General features: G+C 54.7%; 10 protein-coding genes across 10 annotated transcripts; 6 read left to right on the top strand and 4 right to left on the bottom strand.

Moving 5' to 3' along the window:
- Positions 1-216: 216 nt before the first annotated feature.
- BAUCODRAFT_38232 (uncharacterized protein) lies at positions 217-1,784 on the top strand. Its single transcript, XM_007682166.1, has 3 exons — positions 217-371; positions 435-1,104; positions 1,192-1,784. The coding sequence occupies exons 2-3, from the start codon at positions 708-710 to the stop codon at positions 1,638-1,640; spliced, it is 846 nt and encodes a 281-aa protein (XP_007680356.1). The 5' UTR covers positions 217-371; positions 435-707; the 3' UTR covers positions 1,641-1,784.
- Positions 1,785-2,036: 252 nt separating this feature from the next.
- On the top strand, positions 2,037-2,648 carry BAUCODRAFT_27538 (uncharacterized protein; the record flags this gene model as incomplete). The annotated part of the gene is made up of 1 exon (XM_007682110.1): positions 2,037-2,648. The coding sequence occupies one exon, from the start codon at positions 2,037-2,039 to the stop codon at positions 2,646-2,648; it is 612 nt and encodes a 203-aa protein (XP_007680300.1).
- A 505-nt stretch (positions 2,649-3,153) lies between these two features.
- BAUCODRAFT_281935 (uncharacterized protein) lies at positions 3,154-4,668 on the top strand. Its single transcript, XM_007682467.1, has 3 exons — positions 3,154-3,601; positions 3,657-3,672; positions 3,743-4,668. The coding sequence occupies exons 1-3, from the start codon at positions 3,571-3,573 to the stop codon at positions 4,554-4,556; spliced, it is 861 nt and encodes a 286-aa protein (XP_007680657.1). The 5' UTR covers positions 3,154-3,570; the 3' UTR covers positions 4,557-4,668.
- A 747-nt stretch (positions 4,669-5,415) lies between these two features.
- Positions 5,416-6,870, bottom strand: BAUCODRAFT_281876 (uncharacterized protein). The gene has a single exon (XM_007682466.1). The coding sequence runs from the start codon at positions 6,737-6,739 to the stop codon at positions 5,837-5,839; it is 903 nt and encodes a 300-aa protein (XP_007680656.1). The 5' UTR covers positions 6,740-6,870; the 3' UTR covers positions 5,416-5,836.
- Positions 6,871-10,320, bottom strand: BAUCODRAFT_281875 (uncharacterized protein). The gene is made up of 3 exons (XM_007682465.1): positions 9,930-10,320; positions 7,545-9,880; positions 6,871-7,492 (listed from the first exon to the last, which is right to left on the bottom strand). The coding sequence occupies exons 1-3, from the start codon at positions 10,028-10,030 to the stop codon at positions 7,002-7,004; spliced, it is 2,928 nt and encodes a 975-aa protein (XP_007680655.1). The 5' UTR covers positions 10,031-10,320; the 3' UTR covers positions 6,871-7,001.
- Positions 10,321-10,507: 187 nt separating this feature from the next.
- Positions 10,508-11,470, top strand: BAUCODRAFT_78594 (uncharacterized protein; the record flags this gene model as incomplete). The annotated part of the gene is made up of 1 exon (XM_007682342.1): positions 10,508-11,470. One exon carries the CDS (start codon positions 10,508-10,510, stop codon positions 11,468-11,470), a length of 963 nt encoding a protein of 320 aa, XP_007680532.1.
- Positions 11,471-11,720: 250 nt separating this feature from the next.
- Positions 11,721-12,449, top strand: BAUCODRAFT_282028 (uncharacterized protein). Its single transcript, XM_007682464.1, has one exon. It carries the CDS (start codon positions 11,971-11,973, stop codon positions 12,343-12,345), a length of 375 nt encoding a protein of 124 aa, XP_007680654.1. The 5' UTR covers positions 11,721-11,970; the 3' UTR covers positions 12,346-12,449.
- Positions 12,450-12,553: 104 nt separating this feature from the next.
- Positions 12,554-15,450, bottom strand: BAUCODRAFT_78155 (uncharacterized protein; the record flags this gene model as incomplete). Its single annotated transcript, XM_007682304.1, has 5 exons — positions 12,554-12,803; positions 12,855-12,963; positions 13,014-15,234; positions 15,296-15,354; positions 15,411-15,450. The coding sequence occupies 5 exons, from the start codon at positions 15,448-15,450 to the stop codon at positions 12,554-12,556; spliced, it is 2,679 nt and encodes an 892-aa protein (XP_007680494.1).
- A 452-nt stretch (positions 15,451-15,902) lies between these two features.
- On the bottom strand, positions 15,903-16,790 carry BAUCODRAFT_38223 (uncharacterized protein). The gene has a single exon (XM_007682165.1). The coding sequence runs from the start codon at positions 16,769-16,771 to the stop codon at positions 16,064-16,066; it is 708 nt and encodes a 235-aa protein (XP_007680355.1). The 5' UTR covers positions 16,772-16,790; the 3' UTR covers positions 15,903-16,063.
- Positions 16,791-17,161: 371 nt separating this feature from the next.
- Positions 17,162-18,672, top strand: BAUCODRAFT_281546 (uncharacterized protein). Its single transcript, XM_007682463.1, has one exon. The coding sequence runs from the start codon at positions 17,305-17,307 to the stop codon at positions 18,520-18,522; it is 1,218 nt and encodes a 405-aa protein (XP_007680653.1). The 5' UTR covers positions 17,162-17,304; the 3' UTR covers positions 18,523-18,672.
- The last annotated feature ends 118 nt before the right edge of the window (positions 18,673-18,790 follow it).

Below are 18,790 nucleotides of genomic sequence, written 5' to 3'. Positions count from 1 at the left end.
AAGGCGTGTACAGCACTGCGCATTCACAACGTGCTGCCTGCAGGAGCCGTTGACATCTTTCCACGGCTCCAGCGGACATCGCGTGCAGATCTGAATGGCATCAGGCGTGTTGGCGAACTCCTTCTGGCGCGTGACCGCCTCGTAAACAAACAGACGTCACGTCTTGGCAATCGAATCTGGACATCCGGATGAGGAAGGAATGCAGAGATAGGTGATATGCGTTATGCGTGCTACATACTGATAGGCTGTACGGATGTCAGCAGAAACTATTGTTGACACTCAGGAAACGCTGGCCTCAACCTTAAGTCCCTTCTTCGCGGTCCCGACATCCAACGCTGCTTCCAATGTCTCGCGCTAGCGGTAAGCACACTCTGCCGGCGTCAGCAATCTACTCGCGACTAAACCGATTGGAAATCCCAGTATGCTTCACTCACAATGCTCTATGTCGGCGAACCTGCCGGACGGTGGACAAAGAACAAAGCGCCCTTTGTCACTGCCGTCCACGACCTTGTCTCACATGCTTGAGACACAACCACGTCCGTTCCATTGTCGCCATTATCCGATGCTCTACTTATAGCAAGTAGAATGGGCACACTGTACAAGCTGTCAGTGATAACAACAGCCAAATTGCTTTCCATCCAGTTCACCGAAGGTCTTCCAGTTTCAGCCGCTTCCTGCGTCTCCGGAGGAAGTGTATTGTAGGTGCGATGGGTTCGCAAACAGTCCCCAATACGCCTTGGTGTCGAATTCCGAGACCAAGACCTTCGCATGGTATTTCGGCAAAGGTTCAGTTTATCGAGGATAGGGCCCGTATCCAGCAATCAGTCCAGAGCAACTCAACCACTACGAGCCGCCTGAATGTCAAATCTGGGTCGCAAATACCCGGTCCGAGCAACAGGTTGGGTCACTTGGCTGCGCGGGCGCACAAGTCACTGAGGCATGGTCCGGACCTTGAGAGCATATCCCGTGGCTCCTCTGTTTCATGCGAGCCCACTCGCAGAGCTAGCGACGCTGATGCATCGAACGACGGAACTCGCAGAAGTGTTTCTTCGACGCCGAGTAGTCTTAGTGCCGTACTCAGTACCTTTGAGGCTGGTTCGTATCCTGAGTATTCGCTCGAGGTGTCAGCCATTAAGACAGTTACAAGCAAAACGGACATCAGCATTCGACACCCTCGAGGAGAAGGCTCACCAGCTATGCACTCGCGCACAGCTCGATCACCTCCAGGCAATTCCTACTACATCGGCCCACACGTGAGCGAACCATGCACGCAAAAGGCGCTAACACATCGTCTGGCGTGCAGTCACAAGATCCTTACGAAAGAACCCGAGCTGTGCGCGCGGAATTGTCACCATCCGGAGGAAAAGCGCAAAGCGAATCCCAGAGACATCGACAGGCTGTTCAGTTGTCGCGAGTGCGAGAGCTTGCAGTGTTTACAAACGTTTGTCCGGAAGGACCTGGCAGCAGTATATGCGGATTTACGGAAAGACAGTCGTACCAGTCCGTCGCCGCAAGCAGTGCCGGTTAGTAGAGTTGTATATCAGGGCAAGCGGATTGCCTTTCGAGGCAGAACCATGCCGCCTTTTCGGTTGTACGACGCCATCCGTCAGCATGGTCTAAGCCTTACGGCGGGCAGTTGATGCGCTTGAGACCGAGACAGCTCCGACTTGTGATAGTCATTCGGTTGGGTTCTGCTAGCAGCCGCATTCTGGAACTGCATGCCGACGCCGCCCATTGGGGCTGAGAATGTGCGATTGATGATGCGGATTGAGCATGAACTTGTATCGCTGTAGTGAAGTACATGGAGATGGAACATTGAGGGTGGAGGTAAATGGACGTTCTCTGGCAACGACTATTGACATCGGGTGTCAGTCGTGCCTGACATGAATGTGCCTGAATGAGCTGCATGGTGACGTCGGTGCAACATCATCACACGCCACGAACGAATTTCAATGACACGCGACACAGCTGCTTCAACAACGTCCCCTTTCTGGTATTATAATCTACGCACCACACCCACACAGACAACATTCATCATGTCGACCACACGCAACACTGATGCCGTCTCCAACCAAATGCCCGGTGGTGGCAGCGGAGAATTCCACTCCAAGATCGAGCGCGATGAGCCATTGACCACTCACGGCCACAAGCCTGGCGTGTTGGTGGGCAACGACGCCGCACCCGAGTTCTCCGCCAAGACTCTTCCTCCAGGCTCTGCCCCGGCCGACCGGACGTTCAAGCCCAACAACGCCTCCGACATCCCGCCCTCCCAGCAATACCGCCCCGACTCAGAGATTGAGGCCGATGCTCCTCAGGCTTCTGCGTCGGACACTCTAGGAGGCGCGACGTCCGGCGAGGTCCACACAGGCATCGGCAAGCCGATCCAAGGCCAATCAAGCAAGGAGCTGCACCACGATGGCCAGTCAGGGAGGAAGGGTCAGTCAGGCGGCGGGCTGGAAGGGCTGGCAAGCGGAGTTGAAGGCAGCAAGACGGTGGATGCGCACGACCCGCAGTTTGCTGGACAACGAGCGATGGACAAGGATGAAGCGGTTATTGGTAGGGGGAATGTTGGAGGAGCAGCGGCGCAGGATCGGGAGCCTGAGAGCGCGACAACCGTGGCCACGGAGAACAAGCTGGGGAGGAACTAGGGTGTGGTATGATAGTATGACTGAGGCGGGAGGTCTGACAGCGATCGAAGAAAGACTGCGCGGTGAAGCGCCTGTCAGCCATAACGGCACCAACATTCAACTGCTTGCCTATGTTGCATACAGTGGCAGCGCACAGAAGTACAACTTATGGAGCCGTACCGACAAAACATGGATTCTTCCATTGGGATAGCAGTTCTGCACTTCGCCACCAATTTCACTCTCATTGAAATGTCGTTTGCGTCCAAGAAGCCGTGACGCAAGCTAATCAGCCTCTCAGTGTTCGCATCACTACAACACCAATATCAGATTCTTAGGACGTGGTGAGTCATGCTATTCGAACGAAAAGTGTTGTTGATAATGACCATCGGGCTGATGGTACATGCACTGACTGCGCATCACTTGATACAGGCTCATTGGACGGAGTGCGCGTACAAGGCGACGGCGTATGTGAGAAGCTTTGCATAGGACAAGCATGTCTTCATATCGCAGAAAGTCGGGTGATTCAGTACTACGACTGATGCCCTACTGAATCGCCGCAGGTCCCTCCCGCGCTGCATGAGCCGAAAACCCACGCTTGGCGAGTTGGACTATGCCTTGACCGTCAATATGGGCGCTGGCGCTCCGTCCTGCCGGTAAATGCATTAAGAAGCGCTGTCGAGCTGCGATGCACGACTCTGTAGCATACTTCGCTCTTATTGCTGCCTAAGGCCGGGAGCAGCTGAGTTCTCAAGTATCAAGACTCAGCCCTCGCTTCCTTCCGCCTGCAGCTGAGCTTATTAGCAATCACTCGGATGCATCTACGGGCTTCAAGTAGGACTATGGCGCCCGATCCCACATCAGATTCTTCCCATACGACGTGTCCTCGGAGCAGAACGTCGACACTAGGCTTTCGCAATTAGTAGTCCCACCACCCTACGGCACCATGGCCACAGCAGCAGACTTCAAGCGGATAGGTCAATGCCACCTCAAGTCCTAGTTGAACAGGCCAGGCTAGCTGACATAATGCAGGCAATTATGCGCGGATGTGAGTGGGAGACCTGGACGACGCCCGCAAGACCTTAACCGTTGTACGCGCTAATAAATGCACTCAAAAGGTACAACAAGGACCTAAACTTTGACCGACGAAATGAACGTCGCACGGTTCCCTTCGAGGTCGTATGTCCGGGCTACTCACGAACAGGAACGCTCACAATGCACAAAGCGCTTTCCATCCTAGGCTACCCGACTTTCCACTTCTCAAGCTTCTATGAGAACAGTCGAGATTGCCTTCTCTGGACCGAAGCAGTGAAGGCCAAGTTCTACGGTCAAGGGCCTATGCCCGACAAGGCGTTCTTCGACGGGCTGTTGGGTCACATCTCGGCGACAACCGATTCCCCTTGCAACCTCTTCACAGAAGAGTTCATCACCTTCTATCCAGATGTAAAGGTGGTTCTCGTCGAGCGCAACATTGACAGTTGGGAGAAGTCCTGGACAGCGTACTGCAAAGGGGCGCTAAACCCGGTCCTGCACTTCATCTGCAACTTGGATCCTACATGGGCAGGTCGCATTGCTGTAGTGGGCGCCTATATCACACGGATACAGGCTGGATACGCTACCACCCTTGACGAGGTGCGCGTGAGGAGCCGGGTGGCTTACCAGCACCATTATCGTGACGTACGTGATATAGTCCCGAAAGAGCGGCTGCTTGACTTCGACCTAAGAGATGGCTGGAAGCCGCTTTGCGAGTTTCTAGGGAAGCCTGTCCCGGACGTACCGTTCCCCCACGAGAATGAGACGAAGGCGAACCAGGCAGCGCTCGCCGAGACTGGACAGCTCGCGCTTAAGCATATCATGAGGAATCTCGCGATCGGGTTGACGCTGGTCGGTGTGCCGGTGGCGGCGGCGATATGGTGGCTACTCCAACGGTAACTGGATCGATACGCCGTCAGATCTTCTACAACATGCTCAGTTTCGAGAAGTACTGCTGGGAATGCTAGCTTATCCAAACAGCCAGTGTGCATACGCTATTTTGTGTATCAATGTCTTCCCCCAGCCACAGCAATAGGAGCATCTTACGAAGGCATGACCACTGGCGCAGAATATTGGACCAACTTGGAACGCGACTTACAGACGAAATGCTTCTTCGTTGCAGATGTCGAAGAAGCGTGTTGGTGGGAATCTCGGTAAGCCGTGCGAGGATATTTGCGCTTACATTGCGACTATATCAGGCATTTCGCTCGTTGTCAAGTTTCTCACATATAATGGTAACCGATCGTCGAGCGTCGGCCTCGTAGTACGAGTATGCTGCTCTGGATCCGAACAGACACAGCTTGCGGAGGCCTAAGGTCAGCGGGAACTGGACAGCTTACCTACGCAGAGGACCGCAGCATAGCACGAATATCTGGTGGGATGTAGACAAGCACTTCATAAGCCAGGCGAATTCCTCCCGTATAAATGAAGTACACCCGCCTCGGATCCTTCAGTCTCTTAGCACTCAACCGATATGGTCTCTTTCCGCCTCGTGACGGTGCTCAGCGCCGCCTACCTCGTCGTCGGCACGGCCACGGCTCACTGGGACTTCAACATCGTCGTGCAGCGCAATACGGGCGACGCCTGTCAGGATGAGTCTAGGTTTATGGGAGACGATCAGTATCACAAATCTATAGGTGCCGACTCATGCCATGAGTTCTCCCCGCAGGACCCGCAGCATAGGTGAGTACTTCGTTTGATTAGTACTCGGCTGGCTTCTTCGAAGACTGCTAACAGCGTACACCATGTTGTTTTTCAGACTCGTGCGCTCGGCATTCTGGAGATGGCTTCCTCACAATGACTACGAGGCATACCACGGCTCGCCACTAAACTACGGTCACTGCAAAGTAGCACTGTACGCCGACACGGACTGTCGTGGGAATGAGATCGCTTTCGCAGATTGGGTTGGTGTGCCTGGACGGCGCCCTTGAACGAGCGCTATGACGCTGACACGAGAATAGGCGAACGATATCCCGGGTCGATCGGGCGACACCAAGTACGGATGGTGTTTCAATAACTTCACGACGGAGGGCGGTTTGCCTACTTCGGCAAAAGCCGTGAAGTTCTGGTGCGAGTAGTGCAGAGGTCAGTGGTGGTGAAGGATACAGTCAGGCGCGGGCTTTTTGCAAAAAGTGACACACCAGTATACCTGTTCAGACAGACGGCTCAACAACAGCGAGTTATCTCGCATTACTTGTGTCCCTGATCTCGCCTTCTGGGATCGTCATTCCGTGTCGTCCACGATACGTAGGCGGTTCGATCCGCGTCCAGCCCTCCAAAACACTCTGGTCCGCGAGGCTGAACACGTCGACTTTCAGTGGCCGGCAGCAATCGAGCATACTTTTCTTCTCGCCCTCTTCGCCTGCACCACCTTCGCCCCAGCCCCACGTGCTGAGATCGCCGCCCGGGCAGGTCGACAATGCCATGAGCAAGGACTGCTCGGCAAAGAACTCGATGTAGTCTCCCTTCTTGGCCGGTGAGGCTTCCATAAAATACTTACCATCTGCGTTGAGCCCCGTCACCTGGAAGACATTCAGGACGTCGTGGACATCGAACTCCGTAAGGCCGTAAGGTATCACTGCCCTAGTCAGGTTCGAATGGCAGTGGAAGTCGTACGAATCGCCAGTCAGCATGGTGTTGACGTAAGGATCGCATCGCGTACCCAAGAGGTCGTGGCATCGGCCGCCGTATCGATCGACACCATAGTCGCTCAACGAGTCGTCGATGATGGTGACCATGGGTCGAAGGTATGGCAGACATGACCAGAGCCTGTCATAAGTCGAAACGTGGCTTGCATGCAGTTGCCTTGTCCTAGCCGCCCAAAAGCGTTCACGCGGATTGTCCAGGTTCCAGATATTCAGGTCACCGACTTGGGGACCTTCTGGTGTGCTGATGCGGACGATGTGGCCACTGGGGACTTTCCAAGCCCGCCCAGAGCGGACTGGTAAAGTGAATGAGAATATGGGCACACGCTCTGCTCGACTGATGCCATCATAGAAGCCGCGATCGGCGTGCAGTATCGAACCCGGTGTCGCGTGATATGCTGGCTGCGGCGGTGGGTGTGGTTTATCTGCTGCTGCCATTCTGTTCCGGATATTCCGCACGTTCGACACGAAGGTGTAGACCAAGCTTTATGTGTACGATGGTCTTTAAGCGAAACGCTGGAACAACCCAGGTAGCTCGCACGCGGTCCAGGTGCAACTGGCTGTTGCGGTCACAGAAGTTGAACAAACTCTGTACAGCATTGTAGCTACTCATAGCAAAGATACTGTGATCTCTTTGCTGACCTAGGCTCTACGTCATCATGCATCAGTACAATAGCTATGCTCTCTTGTCTTCTCAAGTTCAAAGTGACATGCCATCCAAATCCGTCGGCTCAGTCATCGTGAACCATGGCATCATGTCCAGGCCCAGCATATTCATATCGACATCTTGAGACTGTATGAACATATCGCCGAAATTCTCCACATTCGGCTGGAATTGGCCGGAGAAACTATCCATAGGCATATTGAAATGGCCGTAGCTGCCGGGTAGTGGTGTCTGCTGTTCCATTGAGATCGAATGTCCGTCTGGTATATCGGTACCGCCGCCAACGGATGCTGTGAATGACGTGCGAAGGCCCAGCAAGAGGTCAGCGTCCGGTCTCGAGGAGCTGGTGTTGTGGACGACGGACGGCGTTGCATGCATGGTTGTCAGTGACTGCGGCGGGTACTGGCCAGTGCCTTGTGCAGTGACGGCATGGAGGTGTTGGCCATGCTGGTCCTGATCTGCCGAGTAATGCCAGGCAAGCTGCGTACTCGGAGAGTTCATCGTGCCTGTCAGTGTCCACCCGAAAGCTGAAGCTTCGTCAGCGAACTTTACGACAGTACGTGATGTACTGTATCTTACCTTTACTTGGGTCGACGCTCGGGCTACCCGGTACCTGGCTAGGTCCCTGCCCTCTGAAAGGGTTCGGAGGGCCAAGATACGGTCCCCACGAGAGCTTTCGTCTCCAGCCCGGCGAGGTGAAAGCAGGCTCCGGTCTTGGACGCTCCATCGAACACGCGCCTTCTTCCACCGTATAAAGCAACGGGTCGCCTACGCCTTCGAACTTCTGCTCCAGCACCGTGAGGATATATTTCGTTCCAGCCCAGTACGTTTCGAGTGACTGCAAAGCTTTGTAACATAGTTGATAATGCGCATTCGCAGCCGTGGCAAGCAATGTGTGCTTAGCAAGTACCTTCTGATCGGTGCCACCACTCGGCGTGCGCTTGCCGTTTGCGGTGGATAAAACCTGCTTCTTGACACTCTGCGGCGTGTCCTCGGAAGACGCACCCTCTTCAGCATCGACTTCCTTACGTGACGGACTTGCGGCCCGTGACTGTGCGTTCGATGTTGCTGTCTGCTCCACTGTCTCTTTCAGGAAGGCGCAGGCAGCAATGTATATGGGCTGTGTGGTGAATGGATTGCCAAGGCTCGCTTTAGCGTCTATGAGCTGTGAGTATGACAGTATGTCCGCAATGGTCTTCGCGGAGGACATAGAAAGCTGTTGACTGTTTGGAAACAGCTGAAACATGCGGCCTTCGAATGTCTTAAGCAGCGTTGGCTGGTGTAGGAGTATGATAAGCGTATGGAACCAGAAGTGCAGAAGTACAAAATTCGTGCCCTCTCCGGCCTTGACGTAGTGCTGGAAGTTCACTGCATCGAAATGCAGACGAGGCGATAGTCCCTGGTAAAAGTGCGTCACTTGATCCTCCATCGTTGCAAGCCGTGTCGAGGTTTCGGAGGTGATATCGGACGGCTCTTTGACACTGTTCATAAGATCCGCCACACGACCGTACAGGTGCACTATGCGTATGAGTGCTGGGAACGGCGCAGGCCAGCCGCACTTTGGGTCTTTTCGGTCCAGAGATGGGAAGGAGAGCTCGATGTCCTTGTCACGAATCGTACTTCTACGGCCGGTGCCTGATGACACAACTCGGTCAAGAAAGAAGACGACCCAGAACGTATCAATGCGTTCTTGCTCTACGGCCTTCTGCTCATCGATCTCCTTGTGCGTAGGTGCGACATTGGACAGGCTGTCATTTGCAGGCTCAACGGTTTGTTGCAGCTCAACAGCGTTTGGAGCATGCAGCAGTCCGTGTGACAGTGATTCTCGCTTGACCATCTTCGGCGTTGGACCTTCTCTACCTTGGTACTTGAGACCCTCGAGCTTGTGCATGCCGAGGTCCTGCGCCATGCGAATAGCAATGCCCAAGTACATCCACAGCCCACTATCTCTGCTTTCGCCAAACTCATTGTACCCTATCAGAACGGCTGCTTGTACGGCTGCGATGCTTGGACAAGCGAAGGTGTCTGTCAGTGCGGTCTTCGCTCGCTGCGCAAACACATGACCATACTCTGCTGGAGTGGGCTTCGAGTCATCATGCGGCTGCTGCACGATCAAAGTGTGCGTGGAGAAGCGGGCTGCCAGCGCACAAACGGCGTCCACCAGGATCGCATCGACCTGCTTCTCCTCGAGATCACGCAGGAAGCGTTCTCGTTGCAGAAATGGGAAGTTGCAGCCTAGATGTGTGAAGAAAGTGTTGGCCAAATGGGTAATCAGCTCGCTCGGTGGCACAGGAGACGTGTCGTAGAAGGGCAGGGTCAGTGGTGTCCGAATGTCTGATTCAACAGCAGCCGGTGTGGTCGAGTATAAGCCGGGCAGGCGCTGGTCGCTAGTGTTGGCATTTATGCCAGACGGAGAAAGCACGCCACCATCCGTTGACGATCGCGCCCTCTCTGTGTCTGAGCGCTTCACCTTCACCACCATCTGCTTGAAGCCAGGCATGATGGCGGTAGGACCTAGCCAGCGGAAGTAAGGCATACGATTGCGCGGTCCAGGAAATAGTGGTTCTCGTTCTCGCGTAACAGTAGCCTGCACCTTCGAGGCGGATCGCTTGCCCTGCTTAATCGAGGGTGCATTGGAGAGTGATGGAATTTCTTTGGCAAAGCTCGCCTTCCGCTCATGATGGACGTTATCTTGCGACACCACCCGCTGCAAAAGTCTATCCTTCCGCGAAGTATAGCCATCTGTCACAGTATCGCTACTGGACCGCGATCGCTTGTGAACGGTGGTCGGCGCTTCGGAAGAGTATCCAGCGCAGTCGAGCCTGTTCTGGCTGCACGTTTGGCACAAGGGTCGTTCACCGGAGCAAGCTGTCTTGCGCTTGCGACAGGTCAGACATGCAGCACCAATGCGCCGTCTGCTCTCTCGTCAACATGAGGGTAGTATGGAATGATAACAAACCTCACCTCTTTGGATGCGGCGCGCCATAATTGGTGACGAAGCGCAGCTCCTTTGCTTGCTTCTTGAGCTGGGTTTGCGTCGGGTCATCGTCTTGCGCATTGCCCATAGTGCGTCTCTTACTACCGGTCTATGACCATGTGCCTCGCGTGCAACGCGCGCGATGCATGTCCCAAATGATGAGATAACGCTACCCTCAAGCAATGACTCCACCGCTCCCCCTGGCTTCAAGCGCGGCGGTACAGATCTGTATAGTCGCTTCCGTTCTACTCATGAGCTCTCTTTCGTCTCTAAACCCACTCTCCGCAGTTCGAGACTGCTCCGCAAATGTGGAGATCCTGCAGGGCTTTCGGTTCCCGGCAAGCGTGCCCTAGCTGGCAGAGATATGGCTGCTTTAAAGTAGCATCCATAAATCGCATTCAGGTCATTGACAAGTCATCATTAGCACAAGCACCCACCCACTATGGAAACCCGAATATGCAACGCAATAAAGGCCACCTCTTCGTTGAGCGTGCGCCGCCCGCCGCATGCCTGTAAGGCTCGACGCACCCTCACCACAACGCCAAGTAGGGAGGCAACGCCGCTCATGACCTTCTCTGGCCCGCCACCTCCAGCACCTCTACCATCGGTGTCACATCCTCAGGACCGAGTCGCGCGGAAGCGGGAACAACTTGAGCGCCTGCGCGAAAGTCAGCAAGCGAAGGTCAACCCAGCGAAGCCGCAAACCGCGCTGCAGAAGCGATTCTGGCGTAATGTGAGCGTCAAGGATACAAACGAAGGGCTCCAAGTGCTCCTCGACTCAAGACCGGTCCGGACGGCATCTAGACAGATACTCCTACTCCCGCACGGCAAGCGCGCACTGGCGGCGTGTATTGCGCTGGAGTGGGATGCCCTCGTTTCCGCGCAACAGGCGCTCAAGCACCACTACATACCTTTGACTTCTCTTACGTCACGAGCTGTCGACATTGAAGTGGCGGACAGAGATGGCGATAGTTCGGTTCGTGAAGCCATCGTGATGACTTTGATGCGGTATCTGGGCACAGACACTCTACTGTGTTGGGCGCCAGAACGGAGTATCCACGAACCGGAGAATACAGGAAAGAAGCCGCTCCGACATCGACAGCGGGAGGTCGCCGAGCCGATAATAGCGTACCTCACAGCGCATATCCTACCGGGTGTCGACATTAGGCCGATCCTGGACGAGCAGTCAATCATGCCGACTCCGCAGCCAGAGATGACACGGCAGATCATTCGAGGATGGGTGTCTGGATTACCGGCGTATGAGCTGGCGGCACTGGAGCGCGGCGTCCTAGCGACGAAGTCTTTACTTATTGCTGCGCGGCTTTTGGTGGAGTGGAGTCAGGAGTTCGCGCATCTGCGAAGGCGTGGACCAGAGACGGATGGATTTGGCATTGACGAGGCGGCCGAGGCGGCCACGCTGGAGGTCATGCATCAGACTGAACAGTGGGGAGAGGTTGAGGATACGCATGATGTCGAGCGCGAAGATCTACGGCGGCAGCTGGGTAGTGTGGTCTTACTTGTGAGCTGAAGTACATTTCACTCCAGGCGTGCAACGGCCGTTAGGTCCGGAATCTGGCCGCCATCGCGACTTCCACAAAGGTGTCATTAGGACCATCATCCACATATCCATGCTTGAGTATAAGCCACGACATAGTCCATAGAGTCTTTTTTAGTGTATAGACTTCTAGCCCAACCTCTGGCAAAACGTGTTGCAAATTGCTCGGCAAGCGACTGTGAAAGAGTAAGAGCACGAAGGCTTCAGCCTGTTTGAGAGAATGTGTGATTACAGTGCTTATGCTAGTGTTCCTAAGCCGCGAGCACTCAGGCTTCGTCCTAGGCTGTCCGCTCCAGGCAAGGACTGAAGTATTGAGTCATTCCTCAAATGCTCCGACGTCGCCTTTTTAGGGATCGGCGGTGCCTGTGCGCTATGCATTCAACGCTTCCTGGGTCGTAGCGGTGTAAAACAAATTCGGGTATCTGGGCGCCTTTCAAGCGTCCTTCGTGCTGCTGCTGTGGTGTCGTACATTGATGCTGGTGGTGTGGATGTCAGGGGCGGTGGTGGGTGGGGCCGTGGTGATGGTGTCGGGCTCGTATGGGTGGGCTAGGATGCCGGGATGGGGTACGCGAGTGGCGGATGGCGGGCGGCGGAGACTCAGTGCCAATCTCGCGCGGATCAATTTATTGATCATAGTTGGAATGAGACGCGGCGTAGGTGCTCGGGTCGCTCAACTTCTTGTGGAGGTGATAATGGCGGGCTGTTCGACGGCGTCGAGTGTGGAACGGATGGCGCGCTACTCCCTTGACTGGACATGCCACCGAAGGCATGGCCGAGCTCTTTCATGTCCAAGAGCTGTTCCTTCAAGAGCGATACGCCTATGCGCACGCTGTCAGCGCAACTGCTGAGCGTCTTGAACTGTCGTTCGTATCCTTAGCTGCATGCTCAAGACATCTGCACATTTCCAGCAGCAGCTTCACAGGAGTCAGTAAGATATTCATATAGAGATGCTGAAATGAAAGGAAAGGTTTCCGGCCCTTCAGCCAATGACCATAAACGTCCCTGATGAAATCATCAAGTCATAGATAGAGTCCTAGTCGTAATCGGGACCAATGCTCAAGCAGCTCTGAGGGCGTTTCCGCACTTTCGATTTCGTAATGCGAAAACTGCCATAGACGGCGCGAATGAAGAGTGGATCATAGACTTACCGGCTTGACGCTTGATCTGCTCTCTCGCCCACCGCGCAGTGTCCTGCGTACGCGGCGAGAAGTCCTTGTTAGCGCGAGTGTCGCGTGCCATGTTTGTTAGCCAGTCGGCGCGGAAATAGTGGCTGACTTCGCCGTTCGGGAAGGCTTCTGAGACGTCGCTAAAAGCTCGTCAGCAGTGAACGGTGGACTTACAGTGCATTGTCACTTACCCAATGACACCCATTGACGACCTTAGTAGAGCTTCTGTGCGGTTGGGATCTTGGTAGACAGTCTGCAGCAGCTGAAAGATCGACTCAACGTACGGCTGCAGCAGGTTGGCTGTGGCGAAGGTCAGCTTGTCCAACGATAACCCTGTAGACGAGACTTACTTTTGCCACCTGCACGAAGCGCGTTGATGATGCCGCTCCAGGCATCCATGATGCCTTCTCTCAAGCTGACAATGTAGTCGAGCATTTCAAAGGTACCCACGTTCTCACCCTGTGTCGAGATGCCAGCCGCTTGCTGCAACACCTGCGCCACGACAGATAGGTATGCTTCGAACTGCCCACCGATCGCCTGCGCAATGTCGCCAAAGCACTGTAGAATGGCGGGCTTGAACTGATTGCCCAGTGTTGTCGACCTGAGATTGCTGAGCAAGCTGTTCATGAATTGGTCACAGAAAGGCTGCACTTTGCTTTCCAATGCACGCGTAATGTCTGAAACTAACCCGATAGCCATGGCGCACAGTTGGGGCTCCTCTTGGTTGTTTAGCGCCCCCAGCAGCATGGGTGAGAAGGCCGGCATGTATTTCTCGAAGTCACTTTCGAGGGCGTTGGCGATGGCGCCGATTGCAGCAAAGACGGTATCTGGCACGGAGCTTTTGGGTCCGAGACTCTGTAGGAGTTGGAGCAGTAGCTGCATGATCCGGTCTGCTTGCGGCGCAATCTCTTTCTCCAGTCGCTGAATGATGGCAATAAGCACTGACGTCAGGCTTGTTTGTATCTCCTCCAGCATCAAGCGGTCGTCGACGCTAACCACCTGCATTGACATAGTCTTTTCAAGACGGTCAACGATTACATCAGACAGCGAGCCGACCATCTGCACAGCGTCGTGCGCAGCGTTGGTGACAAATGCATTGAGTACTTCGTAGGCAGCAGTTCGAAGCTGGCTGTCCTGAGTGGTTTCTGTGAGTTGGAGCAGAGACTGCACGCTTGCCTGAAAATGCGGGCTGAGAGCGTTAGTCTGACAACCTGGTTCACCAGCGAAGCGGTCCGCAAGGTTCATGAGAGCCCAGCAGCAGGACGCAGCCATCTTGGGATGTGATGACAGGCCCTGGAAGAGTGCGCTTATGAGTGTCTGCAGATGCTCGTTTGGATCAATCGCGTCAGGCACAGCTTCGCAGATGCGACCGAGAGCATAGGCTGCCGAGTCCTTAACTTGGATCGAGCTGTCATTCATCATGCCAATGAGCACAGGCAGTGCTTGCTTGACCAGAGGTTCGAGGACTTTCTCGTCTGGACCCTCCATGATTGCGCCGAAGGCAGAGACGGCTGCATCACGTTGGTGCCAGTCTTCGCTCCGCAAATTCTTCTCCACGAACTGCAGCACTTGAGCGACGATTTGGCTGCCGACAGCTTGCGCCCAGAGTTGCACGCACTGGTATGCTGCGCGTGAGATGTTGTACTCATCGTCAGCAGCATCCTCATCTTGCCGCGCGAGCAGATCGAGGAGCACCGGGACAACTTCTTGCGTGGCTATGCGTGCGAAGTTGTAATAGGGTCTTAGAGCGTCGGTCCCTTCCGCTTGCGCATTGTCGTCTTCGATGCTGATCTCTTCTTCGCAGACAGTGGACCAGAACTCGACGGCCAGCTTCGCAACGTCTTCTTCCTCGCTCCGCATGCCTTGGATTGTGAGTCCAAATAGCGCCTTCTCCATGTAGAAGCGCATCTTCTCGTAGTAGAGACCCATTATGCGGTTCAGGCAGCCATATGCGCCGGACTGTATGCGGGTGTCGGTCGCCTGGGTGGCTTCGCAGATGACCTGCATGATGTAGTTGCGCTCGCCTTCGTTCTCGAAGTTGGTCCTAACGAACTCTAGAGAATCACCAAGCGCAGTGATGGCCGCGTTACGGATGTCGTTGTTCGGCTCCTCCTTACGTGCACCTTGCACAACAGCTGTGAGGATAGCATTGCTGTGCTGGGCCAGGCTGTCTCTTAGGTCCTGGTCGTCGGACTCGCAAATAAAGCCGATGGTGGTAAGCGAAGCCTGCTTCTTCTGGTCACTCCCGCTTCCCACGTTCTCCACCAACGTCGGCATTAGCTCCGGCCATTGCTCTCTTGGCAGCTCAATCGCTGCGATTGAGGAGATGAACTGCGCCGCTGACTGCCCAGCCCTGCTGTCGGTAGAACCGAGAGTCTGTAATGCCAACCCTTTCACCTGCGTCTTGGTGGCTTGATCAATCTGCTCCAGCCAGCGAGCTTGCACTTCTTTTAAGCGGACATAATCGCGGGCGGAGAAGGAGTTCTTGAGCGCCAGGCCAGCGGCCATGCGCACTTGCGACTGCGCTTGCTCATTTGCGAGCTCACGTGAGAGCGTCTGCAGGTAGCCTTGCTGTAAGAAAAAGCGATTGTCAGCGCCCCGTCCATGTTCTTGTAGCATGTCTGTGACCTACAAAATCTCCTTCAGCTGCTTGTGTAAGCTGCGCCTCAGCCTGTGTACGTATTGCGGTGTCTGCACACTGTCAGCGCTCTTCCAAGCCTGTCACGTGCATTCTTCGGTATACATACCGGGAGACAGCGTCCCTGTCAGGATCTGATTGACATCCATGTTGGCGTGAATATTTGTCTCGAAAAGGTATGGAGGAAGTAGACGGCAAGCCAAGAGCAATCATGCGCTGGTCTCAGGGCTGCCGTCGCTCGGTTCGCCGGATTGGATGCGTTCTCGGGGTTTGAGTGAAGTCCAAGACAGCGTCCGCTCTGCAGGGACTTGCGAAAACGCGAGCTGGAGGTCGTGTTTAGATGATGTAATGAGCGTGGGACTCCTGCTTTGTAAACCACACTCCACAGAGCAAGCTGCCTTCGATATTGCAGTTGAAGGCGTACAATATGTGTATTGCTTGCTGGCTCCTGCCTGAAATTCACGGATTTGTTTACGCACCCAAGTGGGATTCTTGGTGGGGCTGATGAAGGCGGTGGATTGCAAGCACGTGACATTGTTCCAGTCCCCAGGCCGCTAGACTGTTGCCTAATCGCATATCACGTTCGTACAGCACATTGAAACGGCGTAGCTTTAGTTCAGCTTCATATCAACGTAACACGTAGACACTGTACAGGATTTCATCGCTCATGGGTTATCTAGTATCACAGCATCCCAAACCCATACGCCACGCTAAAAGCCGTGCATGGAAACCATAGCTGCAGAGCCTCAACTGCCTGCCAGTCTACTCATCGACGTCCATCGGAGCCAAGAAGGCTGCTTCTTCGAAGTCCTCATGCCCAACGTCGAGCAGTACGCCATCCGTTGCCGCTCGCCTCAAGGTTGCCTTCGGCTTGGCAAGACGTCGAATACTGCTGGACGGTCCTGCAGCATCCATCTCATCAAACAGTTCGTCCAGGTCGTCCTCCATTTCGTCCTCGAACGTCCGCTTCTTGGTTCCATTTGTCTCCGGCGCTGAAGTCGAACCGAAGCTACTCTGCGTAGAAGAAGGCAGCGTCAATTGCGATGTCGTCAGTGCAGGCAGGTGTTCTTCGTCGCGCTGCAAGACAGGAGGCGCAGACGAGGGCGGCACGTAAGCCTCCGGCTGCGATGCCCACCCACCCGTTTTGTGCAGCCCGCAAAACGGCGTGAGTTCTCTCGTCCGTTCACTGTGATCTGACCTTGTCGGTGCCGTGGACGGTGGAGGTGCCGTACTCGGGAAAGGGAAGCTATCCGCAGCCAGAGACTTTTGCGTTTTGTAGCCCTCAGCCAATGACTTCCGCACGCGTAGGCCAACACTCAGCAGTGACGACTGGACTTCGTCGGGTAGCGGAGGTGAGAGCGGTGATCTCGAAGACTGTGATCGCGAGCCGTCGGCGCTGTAGTATGAGGTGATGGAAGGTTGGTATTGTCGTTTGCGGATGTGGCCCGAGGGAGACGCGGTCGTCGCCATAGTCTCAGACGGATGGGTTGCAGTGTTCTAGTGGACCGTTAGGTTCTTACAGGGCCGTCAAAGTAACACGTCGCCTCTGTCGATCCTTGTGGTTCAATATCTTGCTGACATCGGGAAAGTTGAGGCTGGCTGACGAAGTTGCTCGTTTGGGGTTTAGGAGCGGTTTCGCGTGTGAACCGCGTGTAGGTCTGTGCACGGCCGTTTCTTCGCCGAAACCTTCTTGCAGGGCAACGTCATTGCAGGACATTTATCGGCCAGACGACAAGACTCTCACCCAGCATTGCAATTGCACTCATCGAACGCCTTTACGCCCCCCGCTGGGATTGGCTGCGTGCAGACAGATGAAATCATGTTCCTGCGTTGCCAGTCTCCCACGATTTGGGCTGGGAAGACGGCCGAAATAGCTCACCGTCCACCATCCACTTTATCCCCTGTCGACTTCTCAGACTATTTTCTTTGATGTCATCTTCATCGTGTACTTCTCACAAGTTTCAAAGCCAAGCTGTTTCTACGTTGGATCATCCTTAGCAAAGATGGGAAGCTCACCCAAATCCGTTATCGTCGTTGGCGGCTCCCTTGCTGGCTTGATGCACGCATTGACCCTTCTATCCCTGCCTTCACCACCAAAAGTGCGCATTCTGGAGCGTTCCCCTACCGCTCTGCTACATGACCAAGGTGCAGGCGTTGTCGCGGGCAGCGAGACCCAGCAATTTTTCGCCGAGTATGTCCGACCTGGCCGCGAGGTTGCGGTCATCAGTCCAATACGGCACTATCTGAATCGCAAAGGCGAGATCATGCCCGAGACGGTCAATCACTGGAGTCAATGCATGACTTCATGGGATCTACTCTATCATCTGCTGAGATGGCGCGTTGACGGCCAGCAGAGCGAACACGTCAAAGGTCTAGTGGCGGATGATCGCCCCCGAGCGCAGTATGACAATGGATGTACCGTTACTGCCATTGATAGTGTAGAGGACGGCGTCAAAGTGCAATGGACGCATATGGACCATGGTGAGCAATCCGCGACTGCTGACTTAGTCTTAGCGGCAGATGGCGCCTCTTCCAGTATCCGACGTCTTCTAGCTCCTACCGTAGAGAGGAAGTACGCAGGCTATGTCGCATGGCGAGGCACGGTGCCAGAGACTGAGCTCTCCGGCGCTGCCCGCAAGGTCTTCGTCGAGCGCTTTACTTTCTATCACGCGCCGGGCATTCAGATCCTGGGTTACCTTATTCCTGGCCCAGGTGGCACCCTCGATGCAGGTCGTCGCCTCTTCAACTGGGTTTGGTACTGCAATTATCCTGAAGGCAGCCCGGAGCTGAACGAGCTGATGACTGGTACGGATGATAGAAGGCATGCCGTCACTTTGCCGGTTGGCACCATGAAGGAAGCTGTCTGGGCAAAGCAGAAAGCATATGCTACGGAAAGTCTGCCATCGCAATTCGCCGAGGCGGTCAACAGGACAAGGCAGCCATTTGTGCAGGCCATCACGGACGTAATCAGTCCGCAGAATGAGTTTATGGATGGGAAGGTGCTACTTGTCGGAGACGCCTTGGCAGGCTTTCGACCGCATACTGCTGCATCCACTGGTCAGGCGGCATTTGACGCGCTGATGTTGGGCAAGCTATTGAAGGGTGAGGTGAGCAAAGACGAATATAACAGAACTGTTAAGGATTTTGCGAAGACAGTGCAAGCACACGGTGTTGCACTTGGCGAGAAGAGTCAATTTGGCAGACATCCATTCAATGGATAACCATGGTCTTGACTCGTAACAATAAAATGCTCAACTGTCAATTGGTTACTAGTTATCGCCTTCGATCGTGGCGTATGTGGCCTTCTCTTGGCTGCTCCCCGGCAGCCGCTGACGGATGGCGTGTGCGAGGCGCTTGCTCCAAACACCAGTGAACCTTGAATCGGTCACTCTGAGCCTAGATGTTTGCTGTACTCTCTCCCTAACATTCGATCTCATTCTTCTAAATATCTGATGCGCCGCACACGAAACAACATCGACTAACGTTCTG

This window comes from Baudoinia panamericana (genome assembly GCF_000338955.1).
Source record: "Baudoinia panamericana UAMH 10762 unplaced genomic scaffold BAUCOscaffold_13, whole genome shotgun sequence".
Lineage (NCBI taxonomy): Eukaryota > Fungi > Ascomycota > Dothideomycetes > Mycosphaerellales > Teratosphaeriaceae > Baudoinia > Baudoinia panamericana.
The sequence above is the reverse complement of the archived record's forward strand: the minus strand, read 5'-3'. Positions and strand labels throughout refer to the sequence as shown.

Excerpts from the sequence above, each read along its gene's own strand:
- BAUCODRAFT_38232 (XM_007682166.1), top strand. The coding sequence starts at position 708 with ATGGGTTCGCAAACAGTCCCCAATACGCCTTGGTGTCGAATTCCGAGA. Across the intron at positions 1,105-1,191 it reads CTTTGAGGCTGGTTCGTATC|CAGCTATGCACTCGCGCACA; the intron begins CTGAGTATTCGC and ends GAGAAGGCTCAC.
- BAUCODRAFT_281935 (XM_007682467.1), top strand. The coding sequence starts at position 3,571 with ATGGCCACAGCAGCAGACTTCAAGCGGATAG.
- BAUCODRAFT_281876 (XM_007682466.1), bottom strand. The coding sequence starts at position 6,739 with ATGGCAGCAGCAGATAAACCACACCCACCGCCGCAGCCAGCATATCAC.
- BAUCODRAFT_281875 (XM_007682465.1), bottom strand. The coding sequence starts at position 10,030 with ATGGGCAATGCGCAAGACGATGACCCGACGCAAACCCAGCTCAAGAAG. Across the intron at positions 9,881-9,929 it reads GGCGCGCCGCATCCAAAGAG|ACGGCGCATTGGTGCTGCAT; the intron begins GTGAGGTTTGTT and ends ACGAGAGAGCAG. Across the intron at positions 7,493-7,544 it reads GAGCGTCGACCCAAGTAAAG|CTTTCGGGTGGACACTGACA; the intron begins GTAAGATACAGT and ends ACGAAGCTTCAG.
- BAUCODRAFT_282028 (XM_007682464.1), top strand. The coding sequence starts at position 11,971 with ATGCTGGTGGTGTGGATGTCAGGGGCGGTGGTGGGTGGGGCCGTGGTG.
- BAUCODRAFT_38223 (XM_007682165.1), bottom strand. The coding sequence starts at position 16,771 with ATGGCGACGACCGCGTCTCCCTCGGGCCACATCCGCAAACGACAATAC.
- BAUCODRAFT_281546 (XM_007682463.1), top strand. The coding sequence starts at position 17,305 with ATGGGAAGCTCACCCAAATCCGTTATCGTCGTTGGCGGCTCCCTTGCT.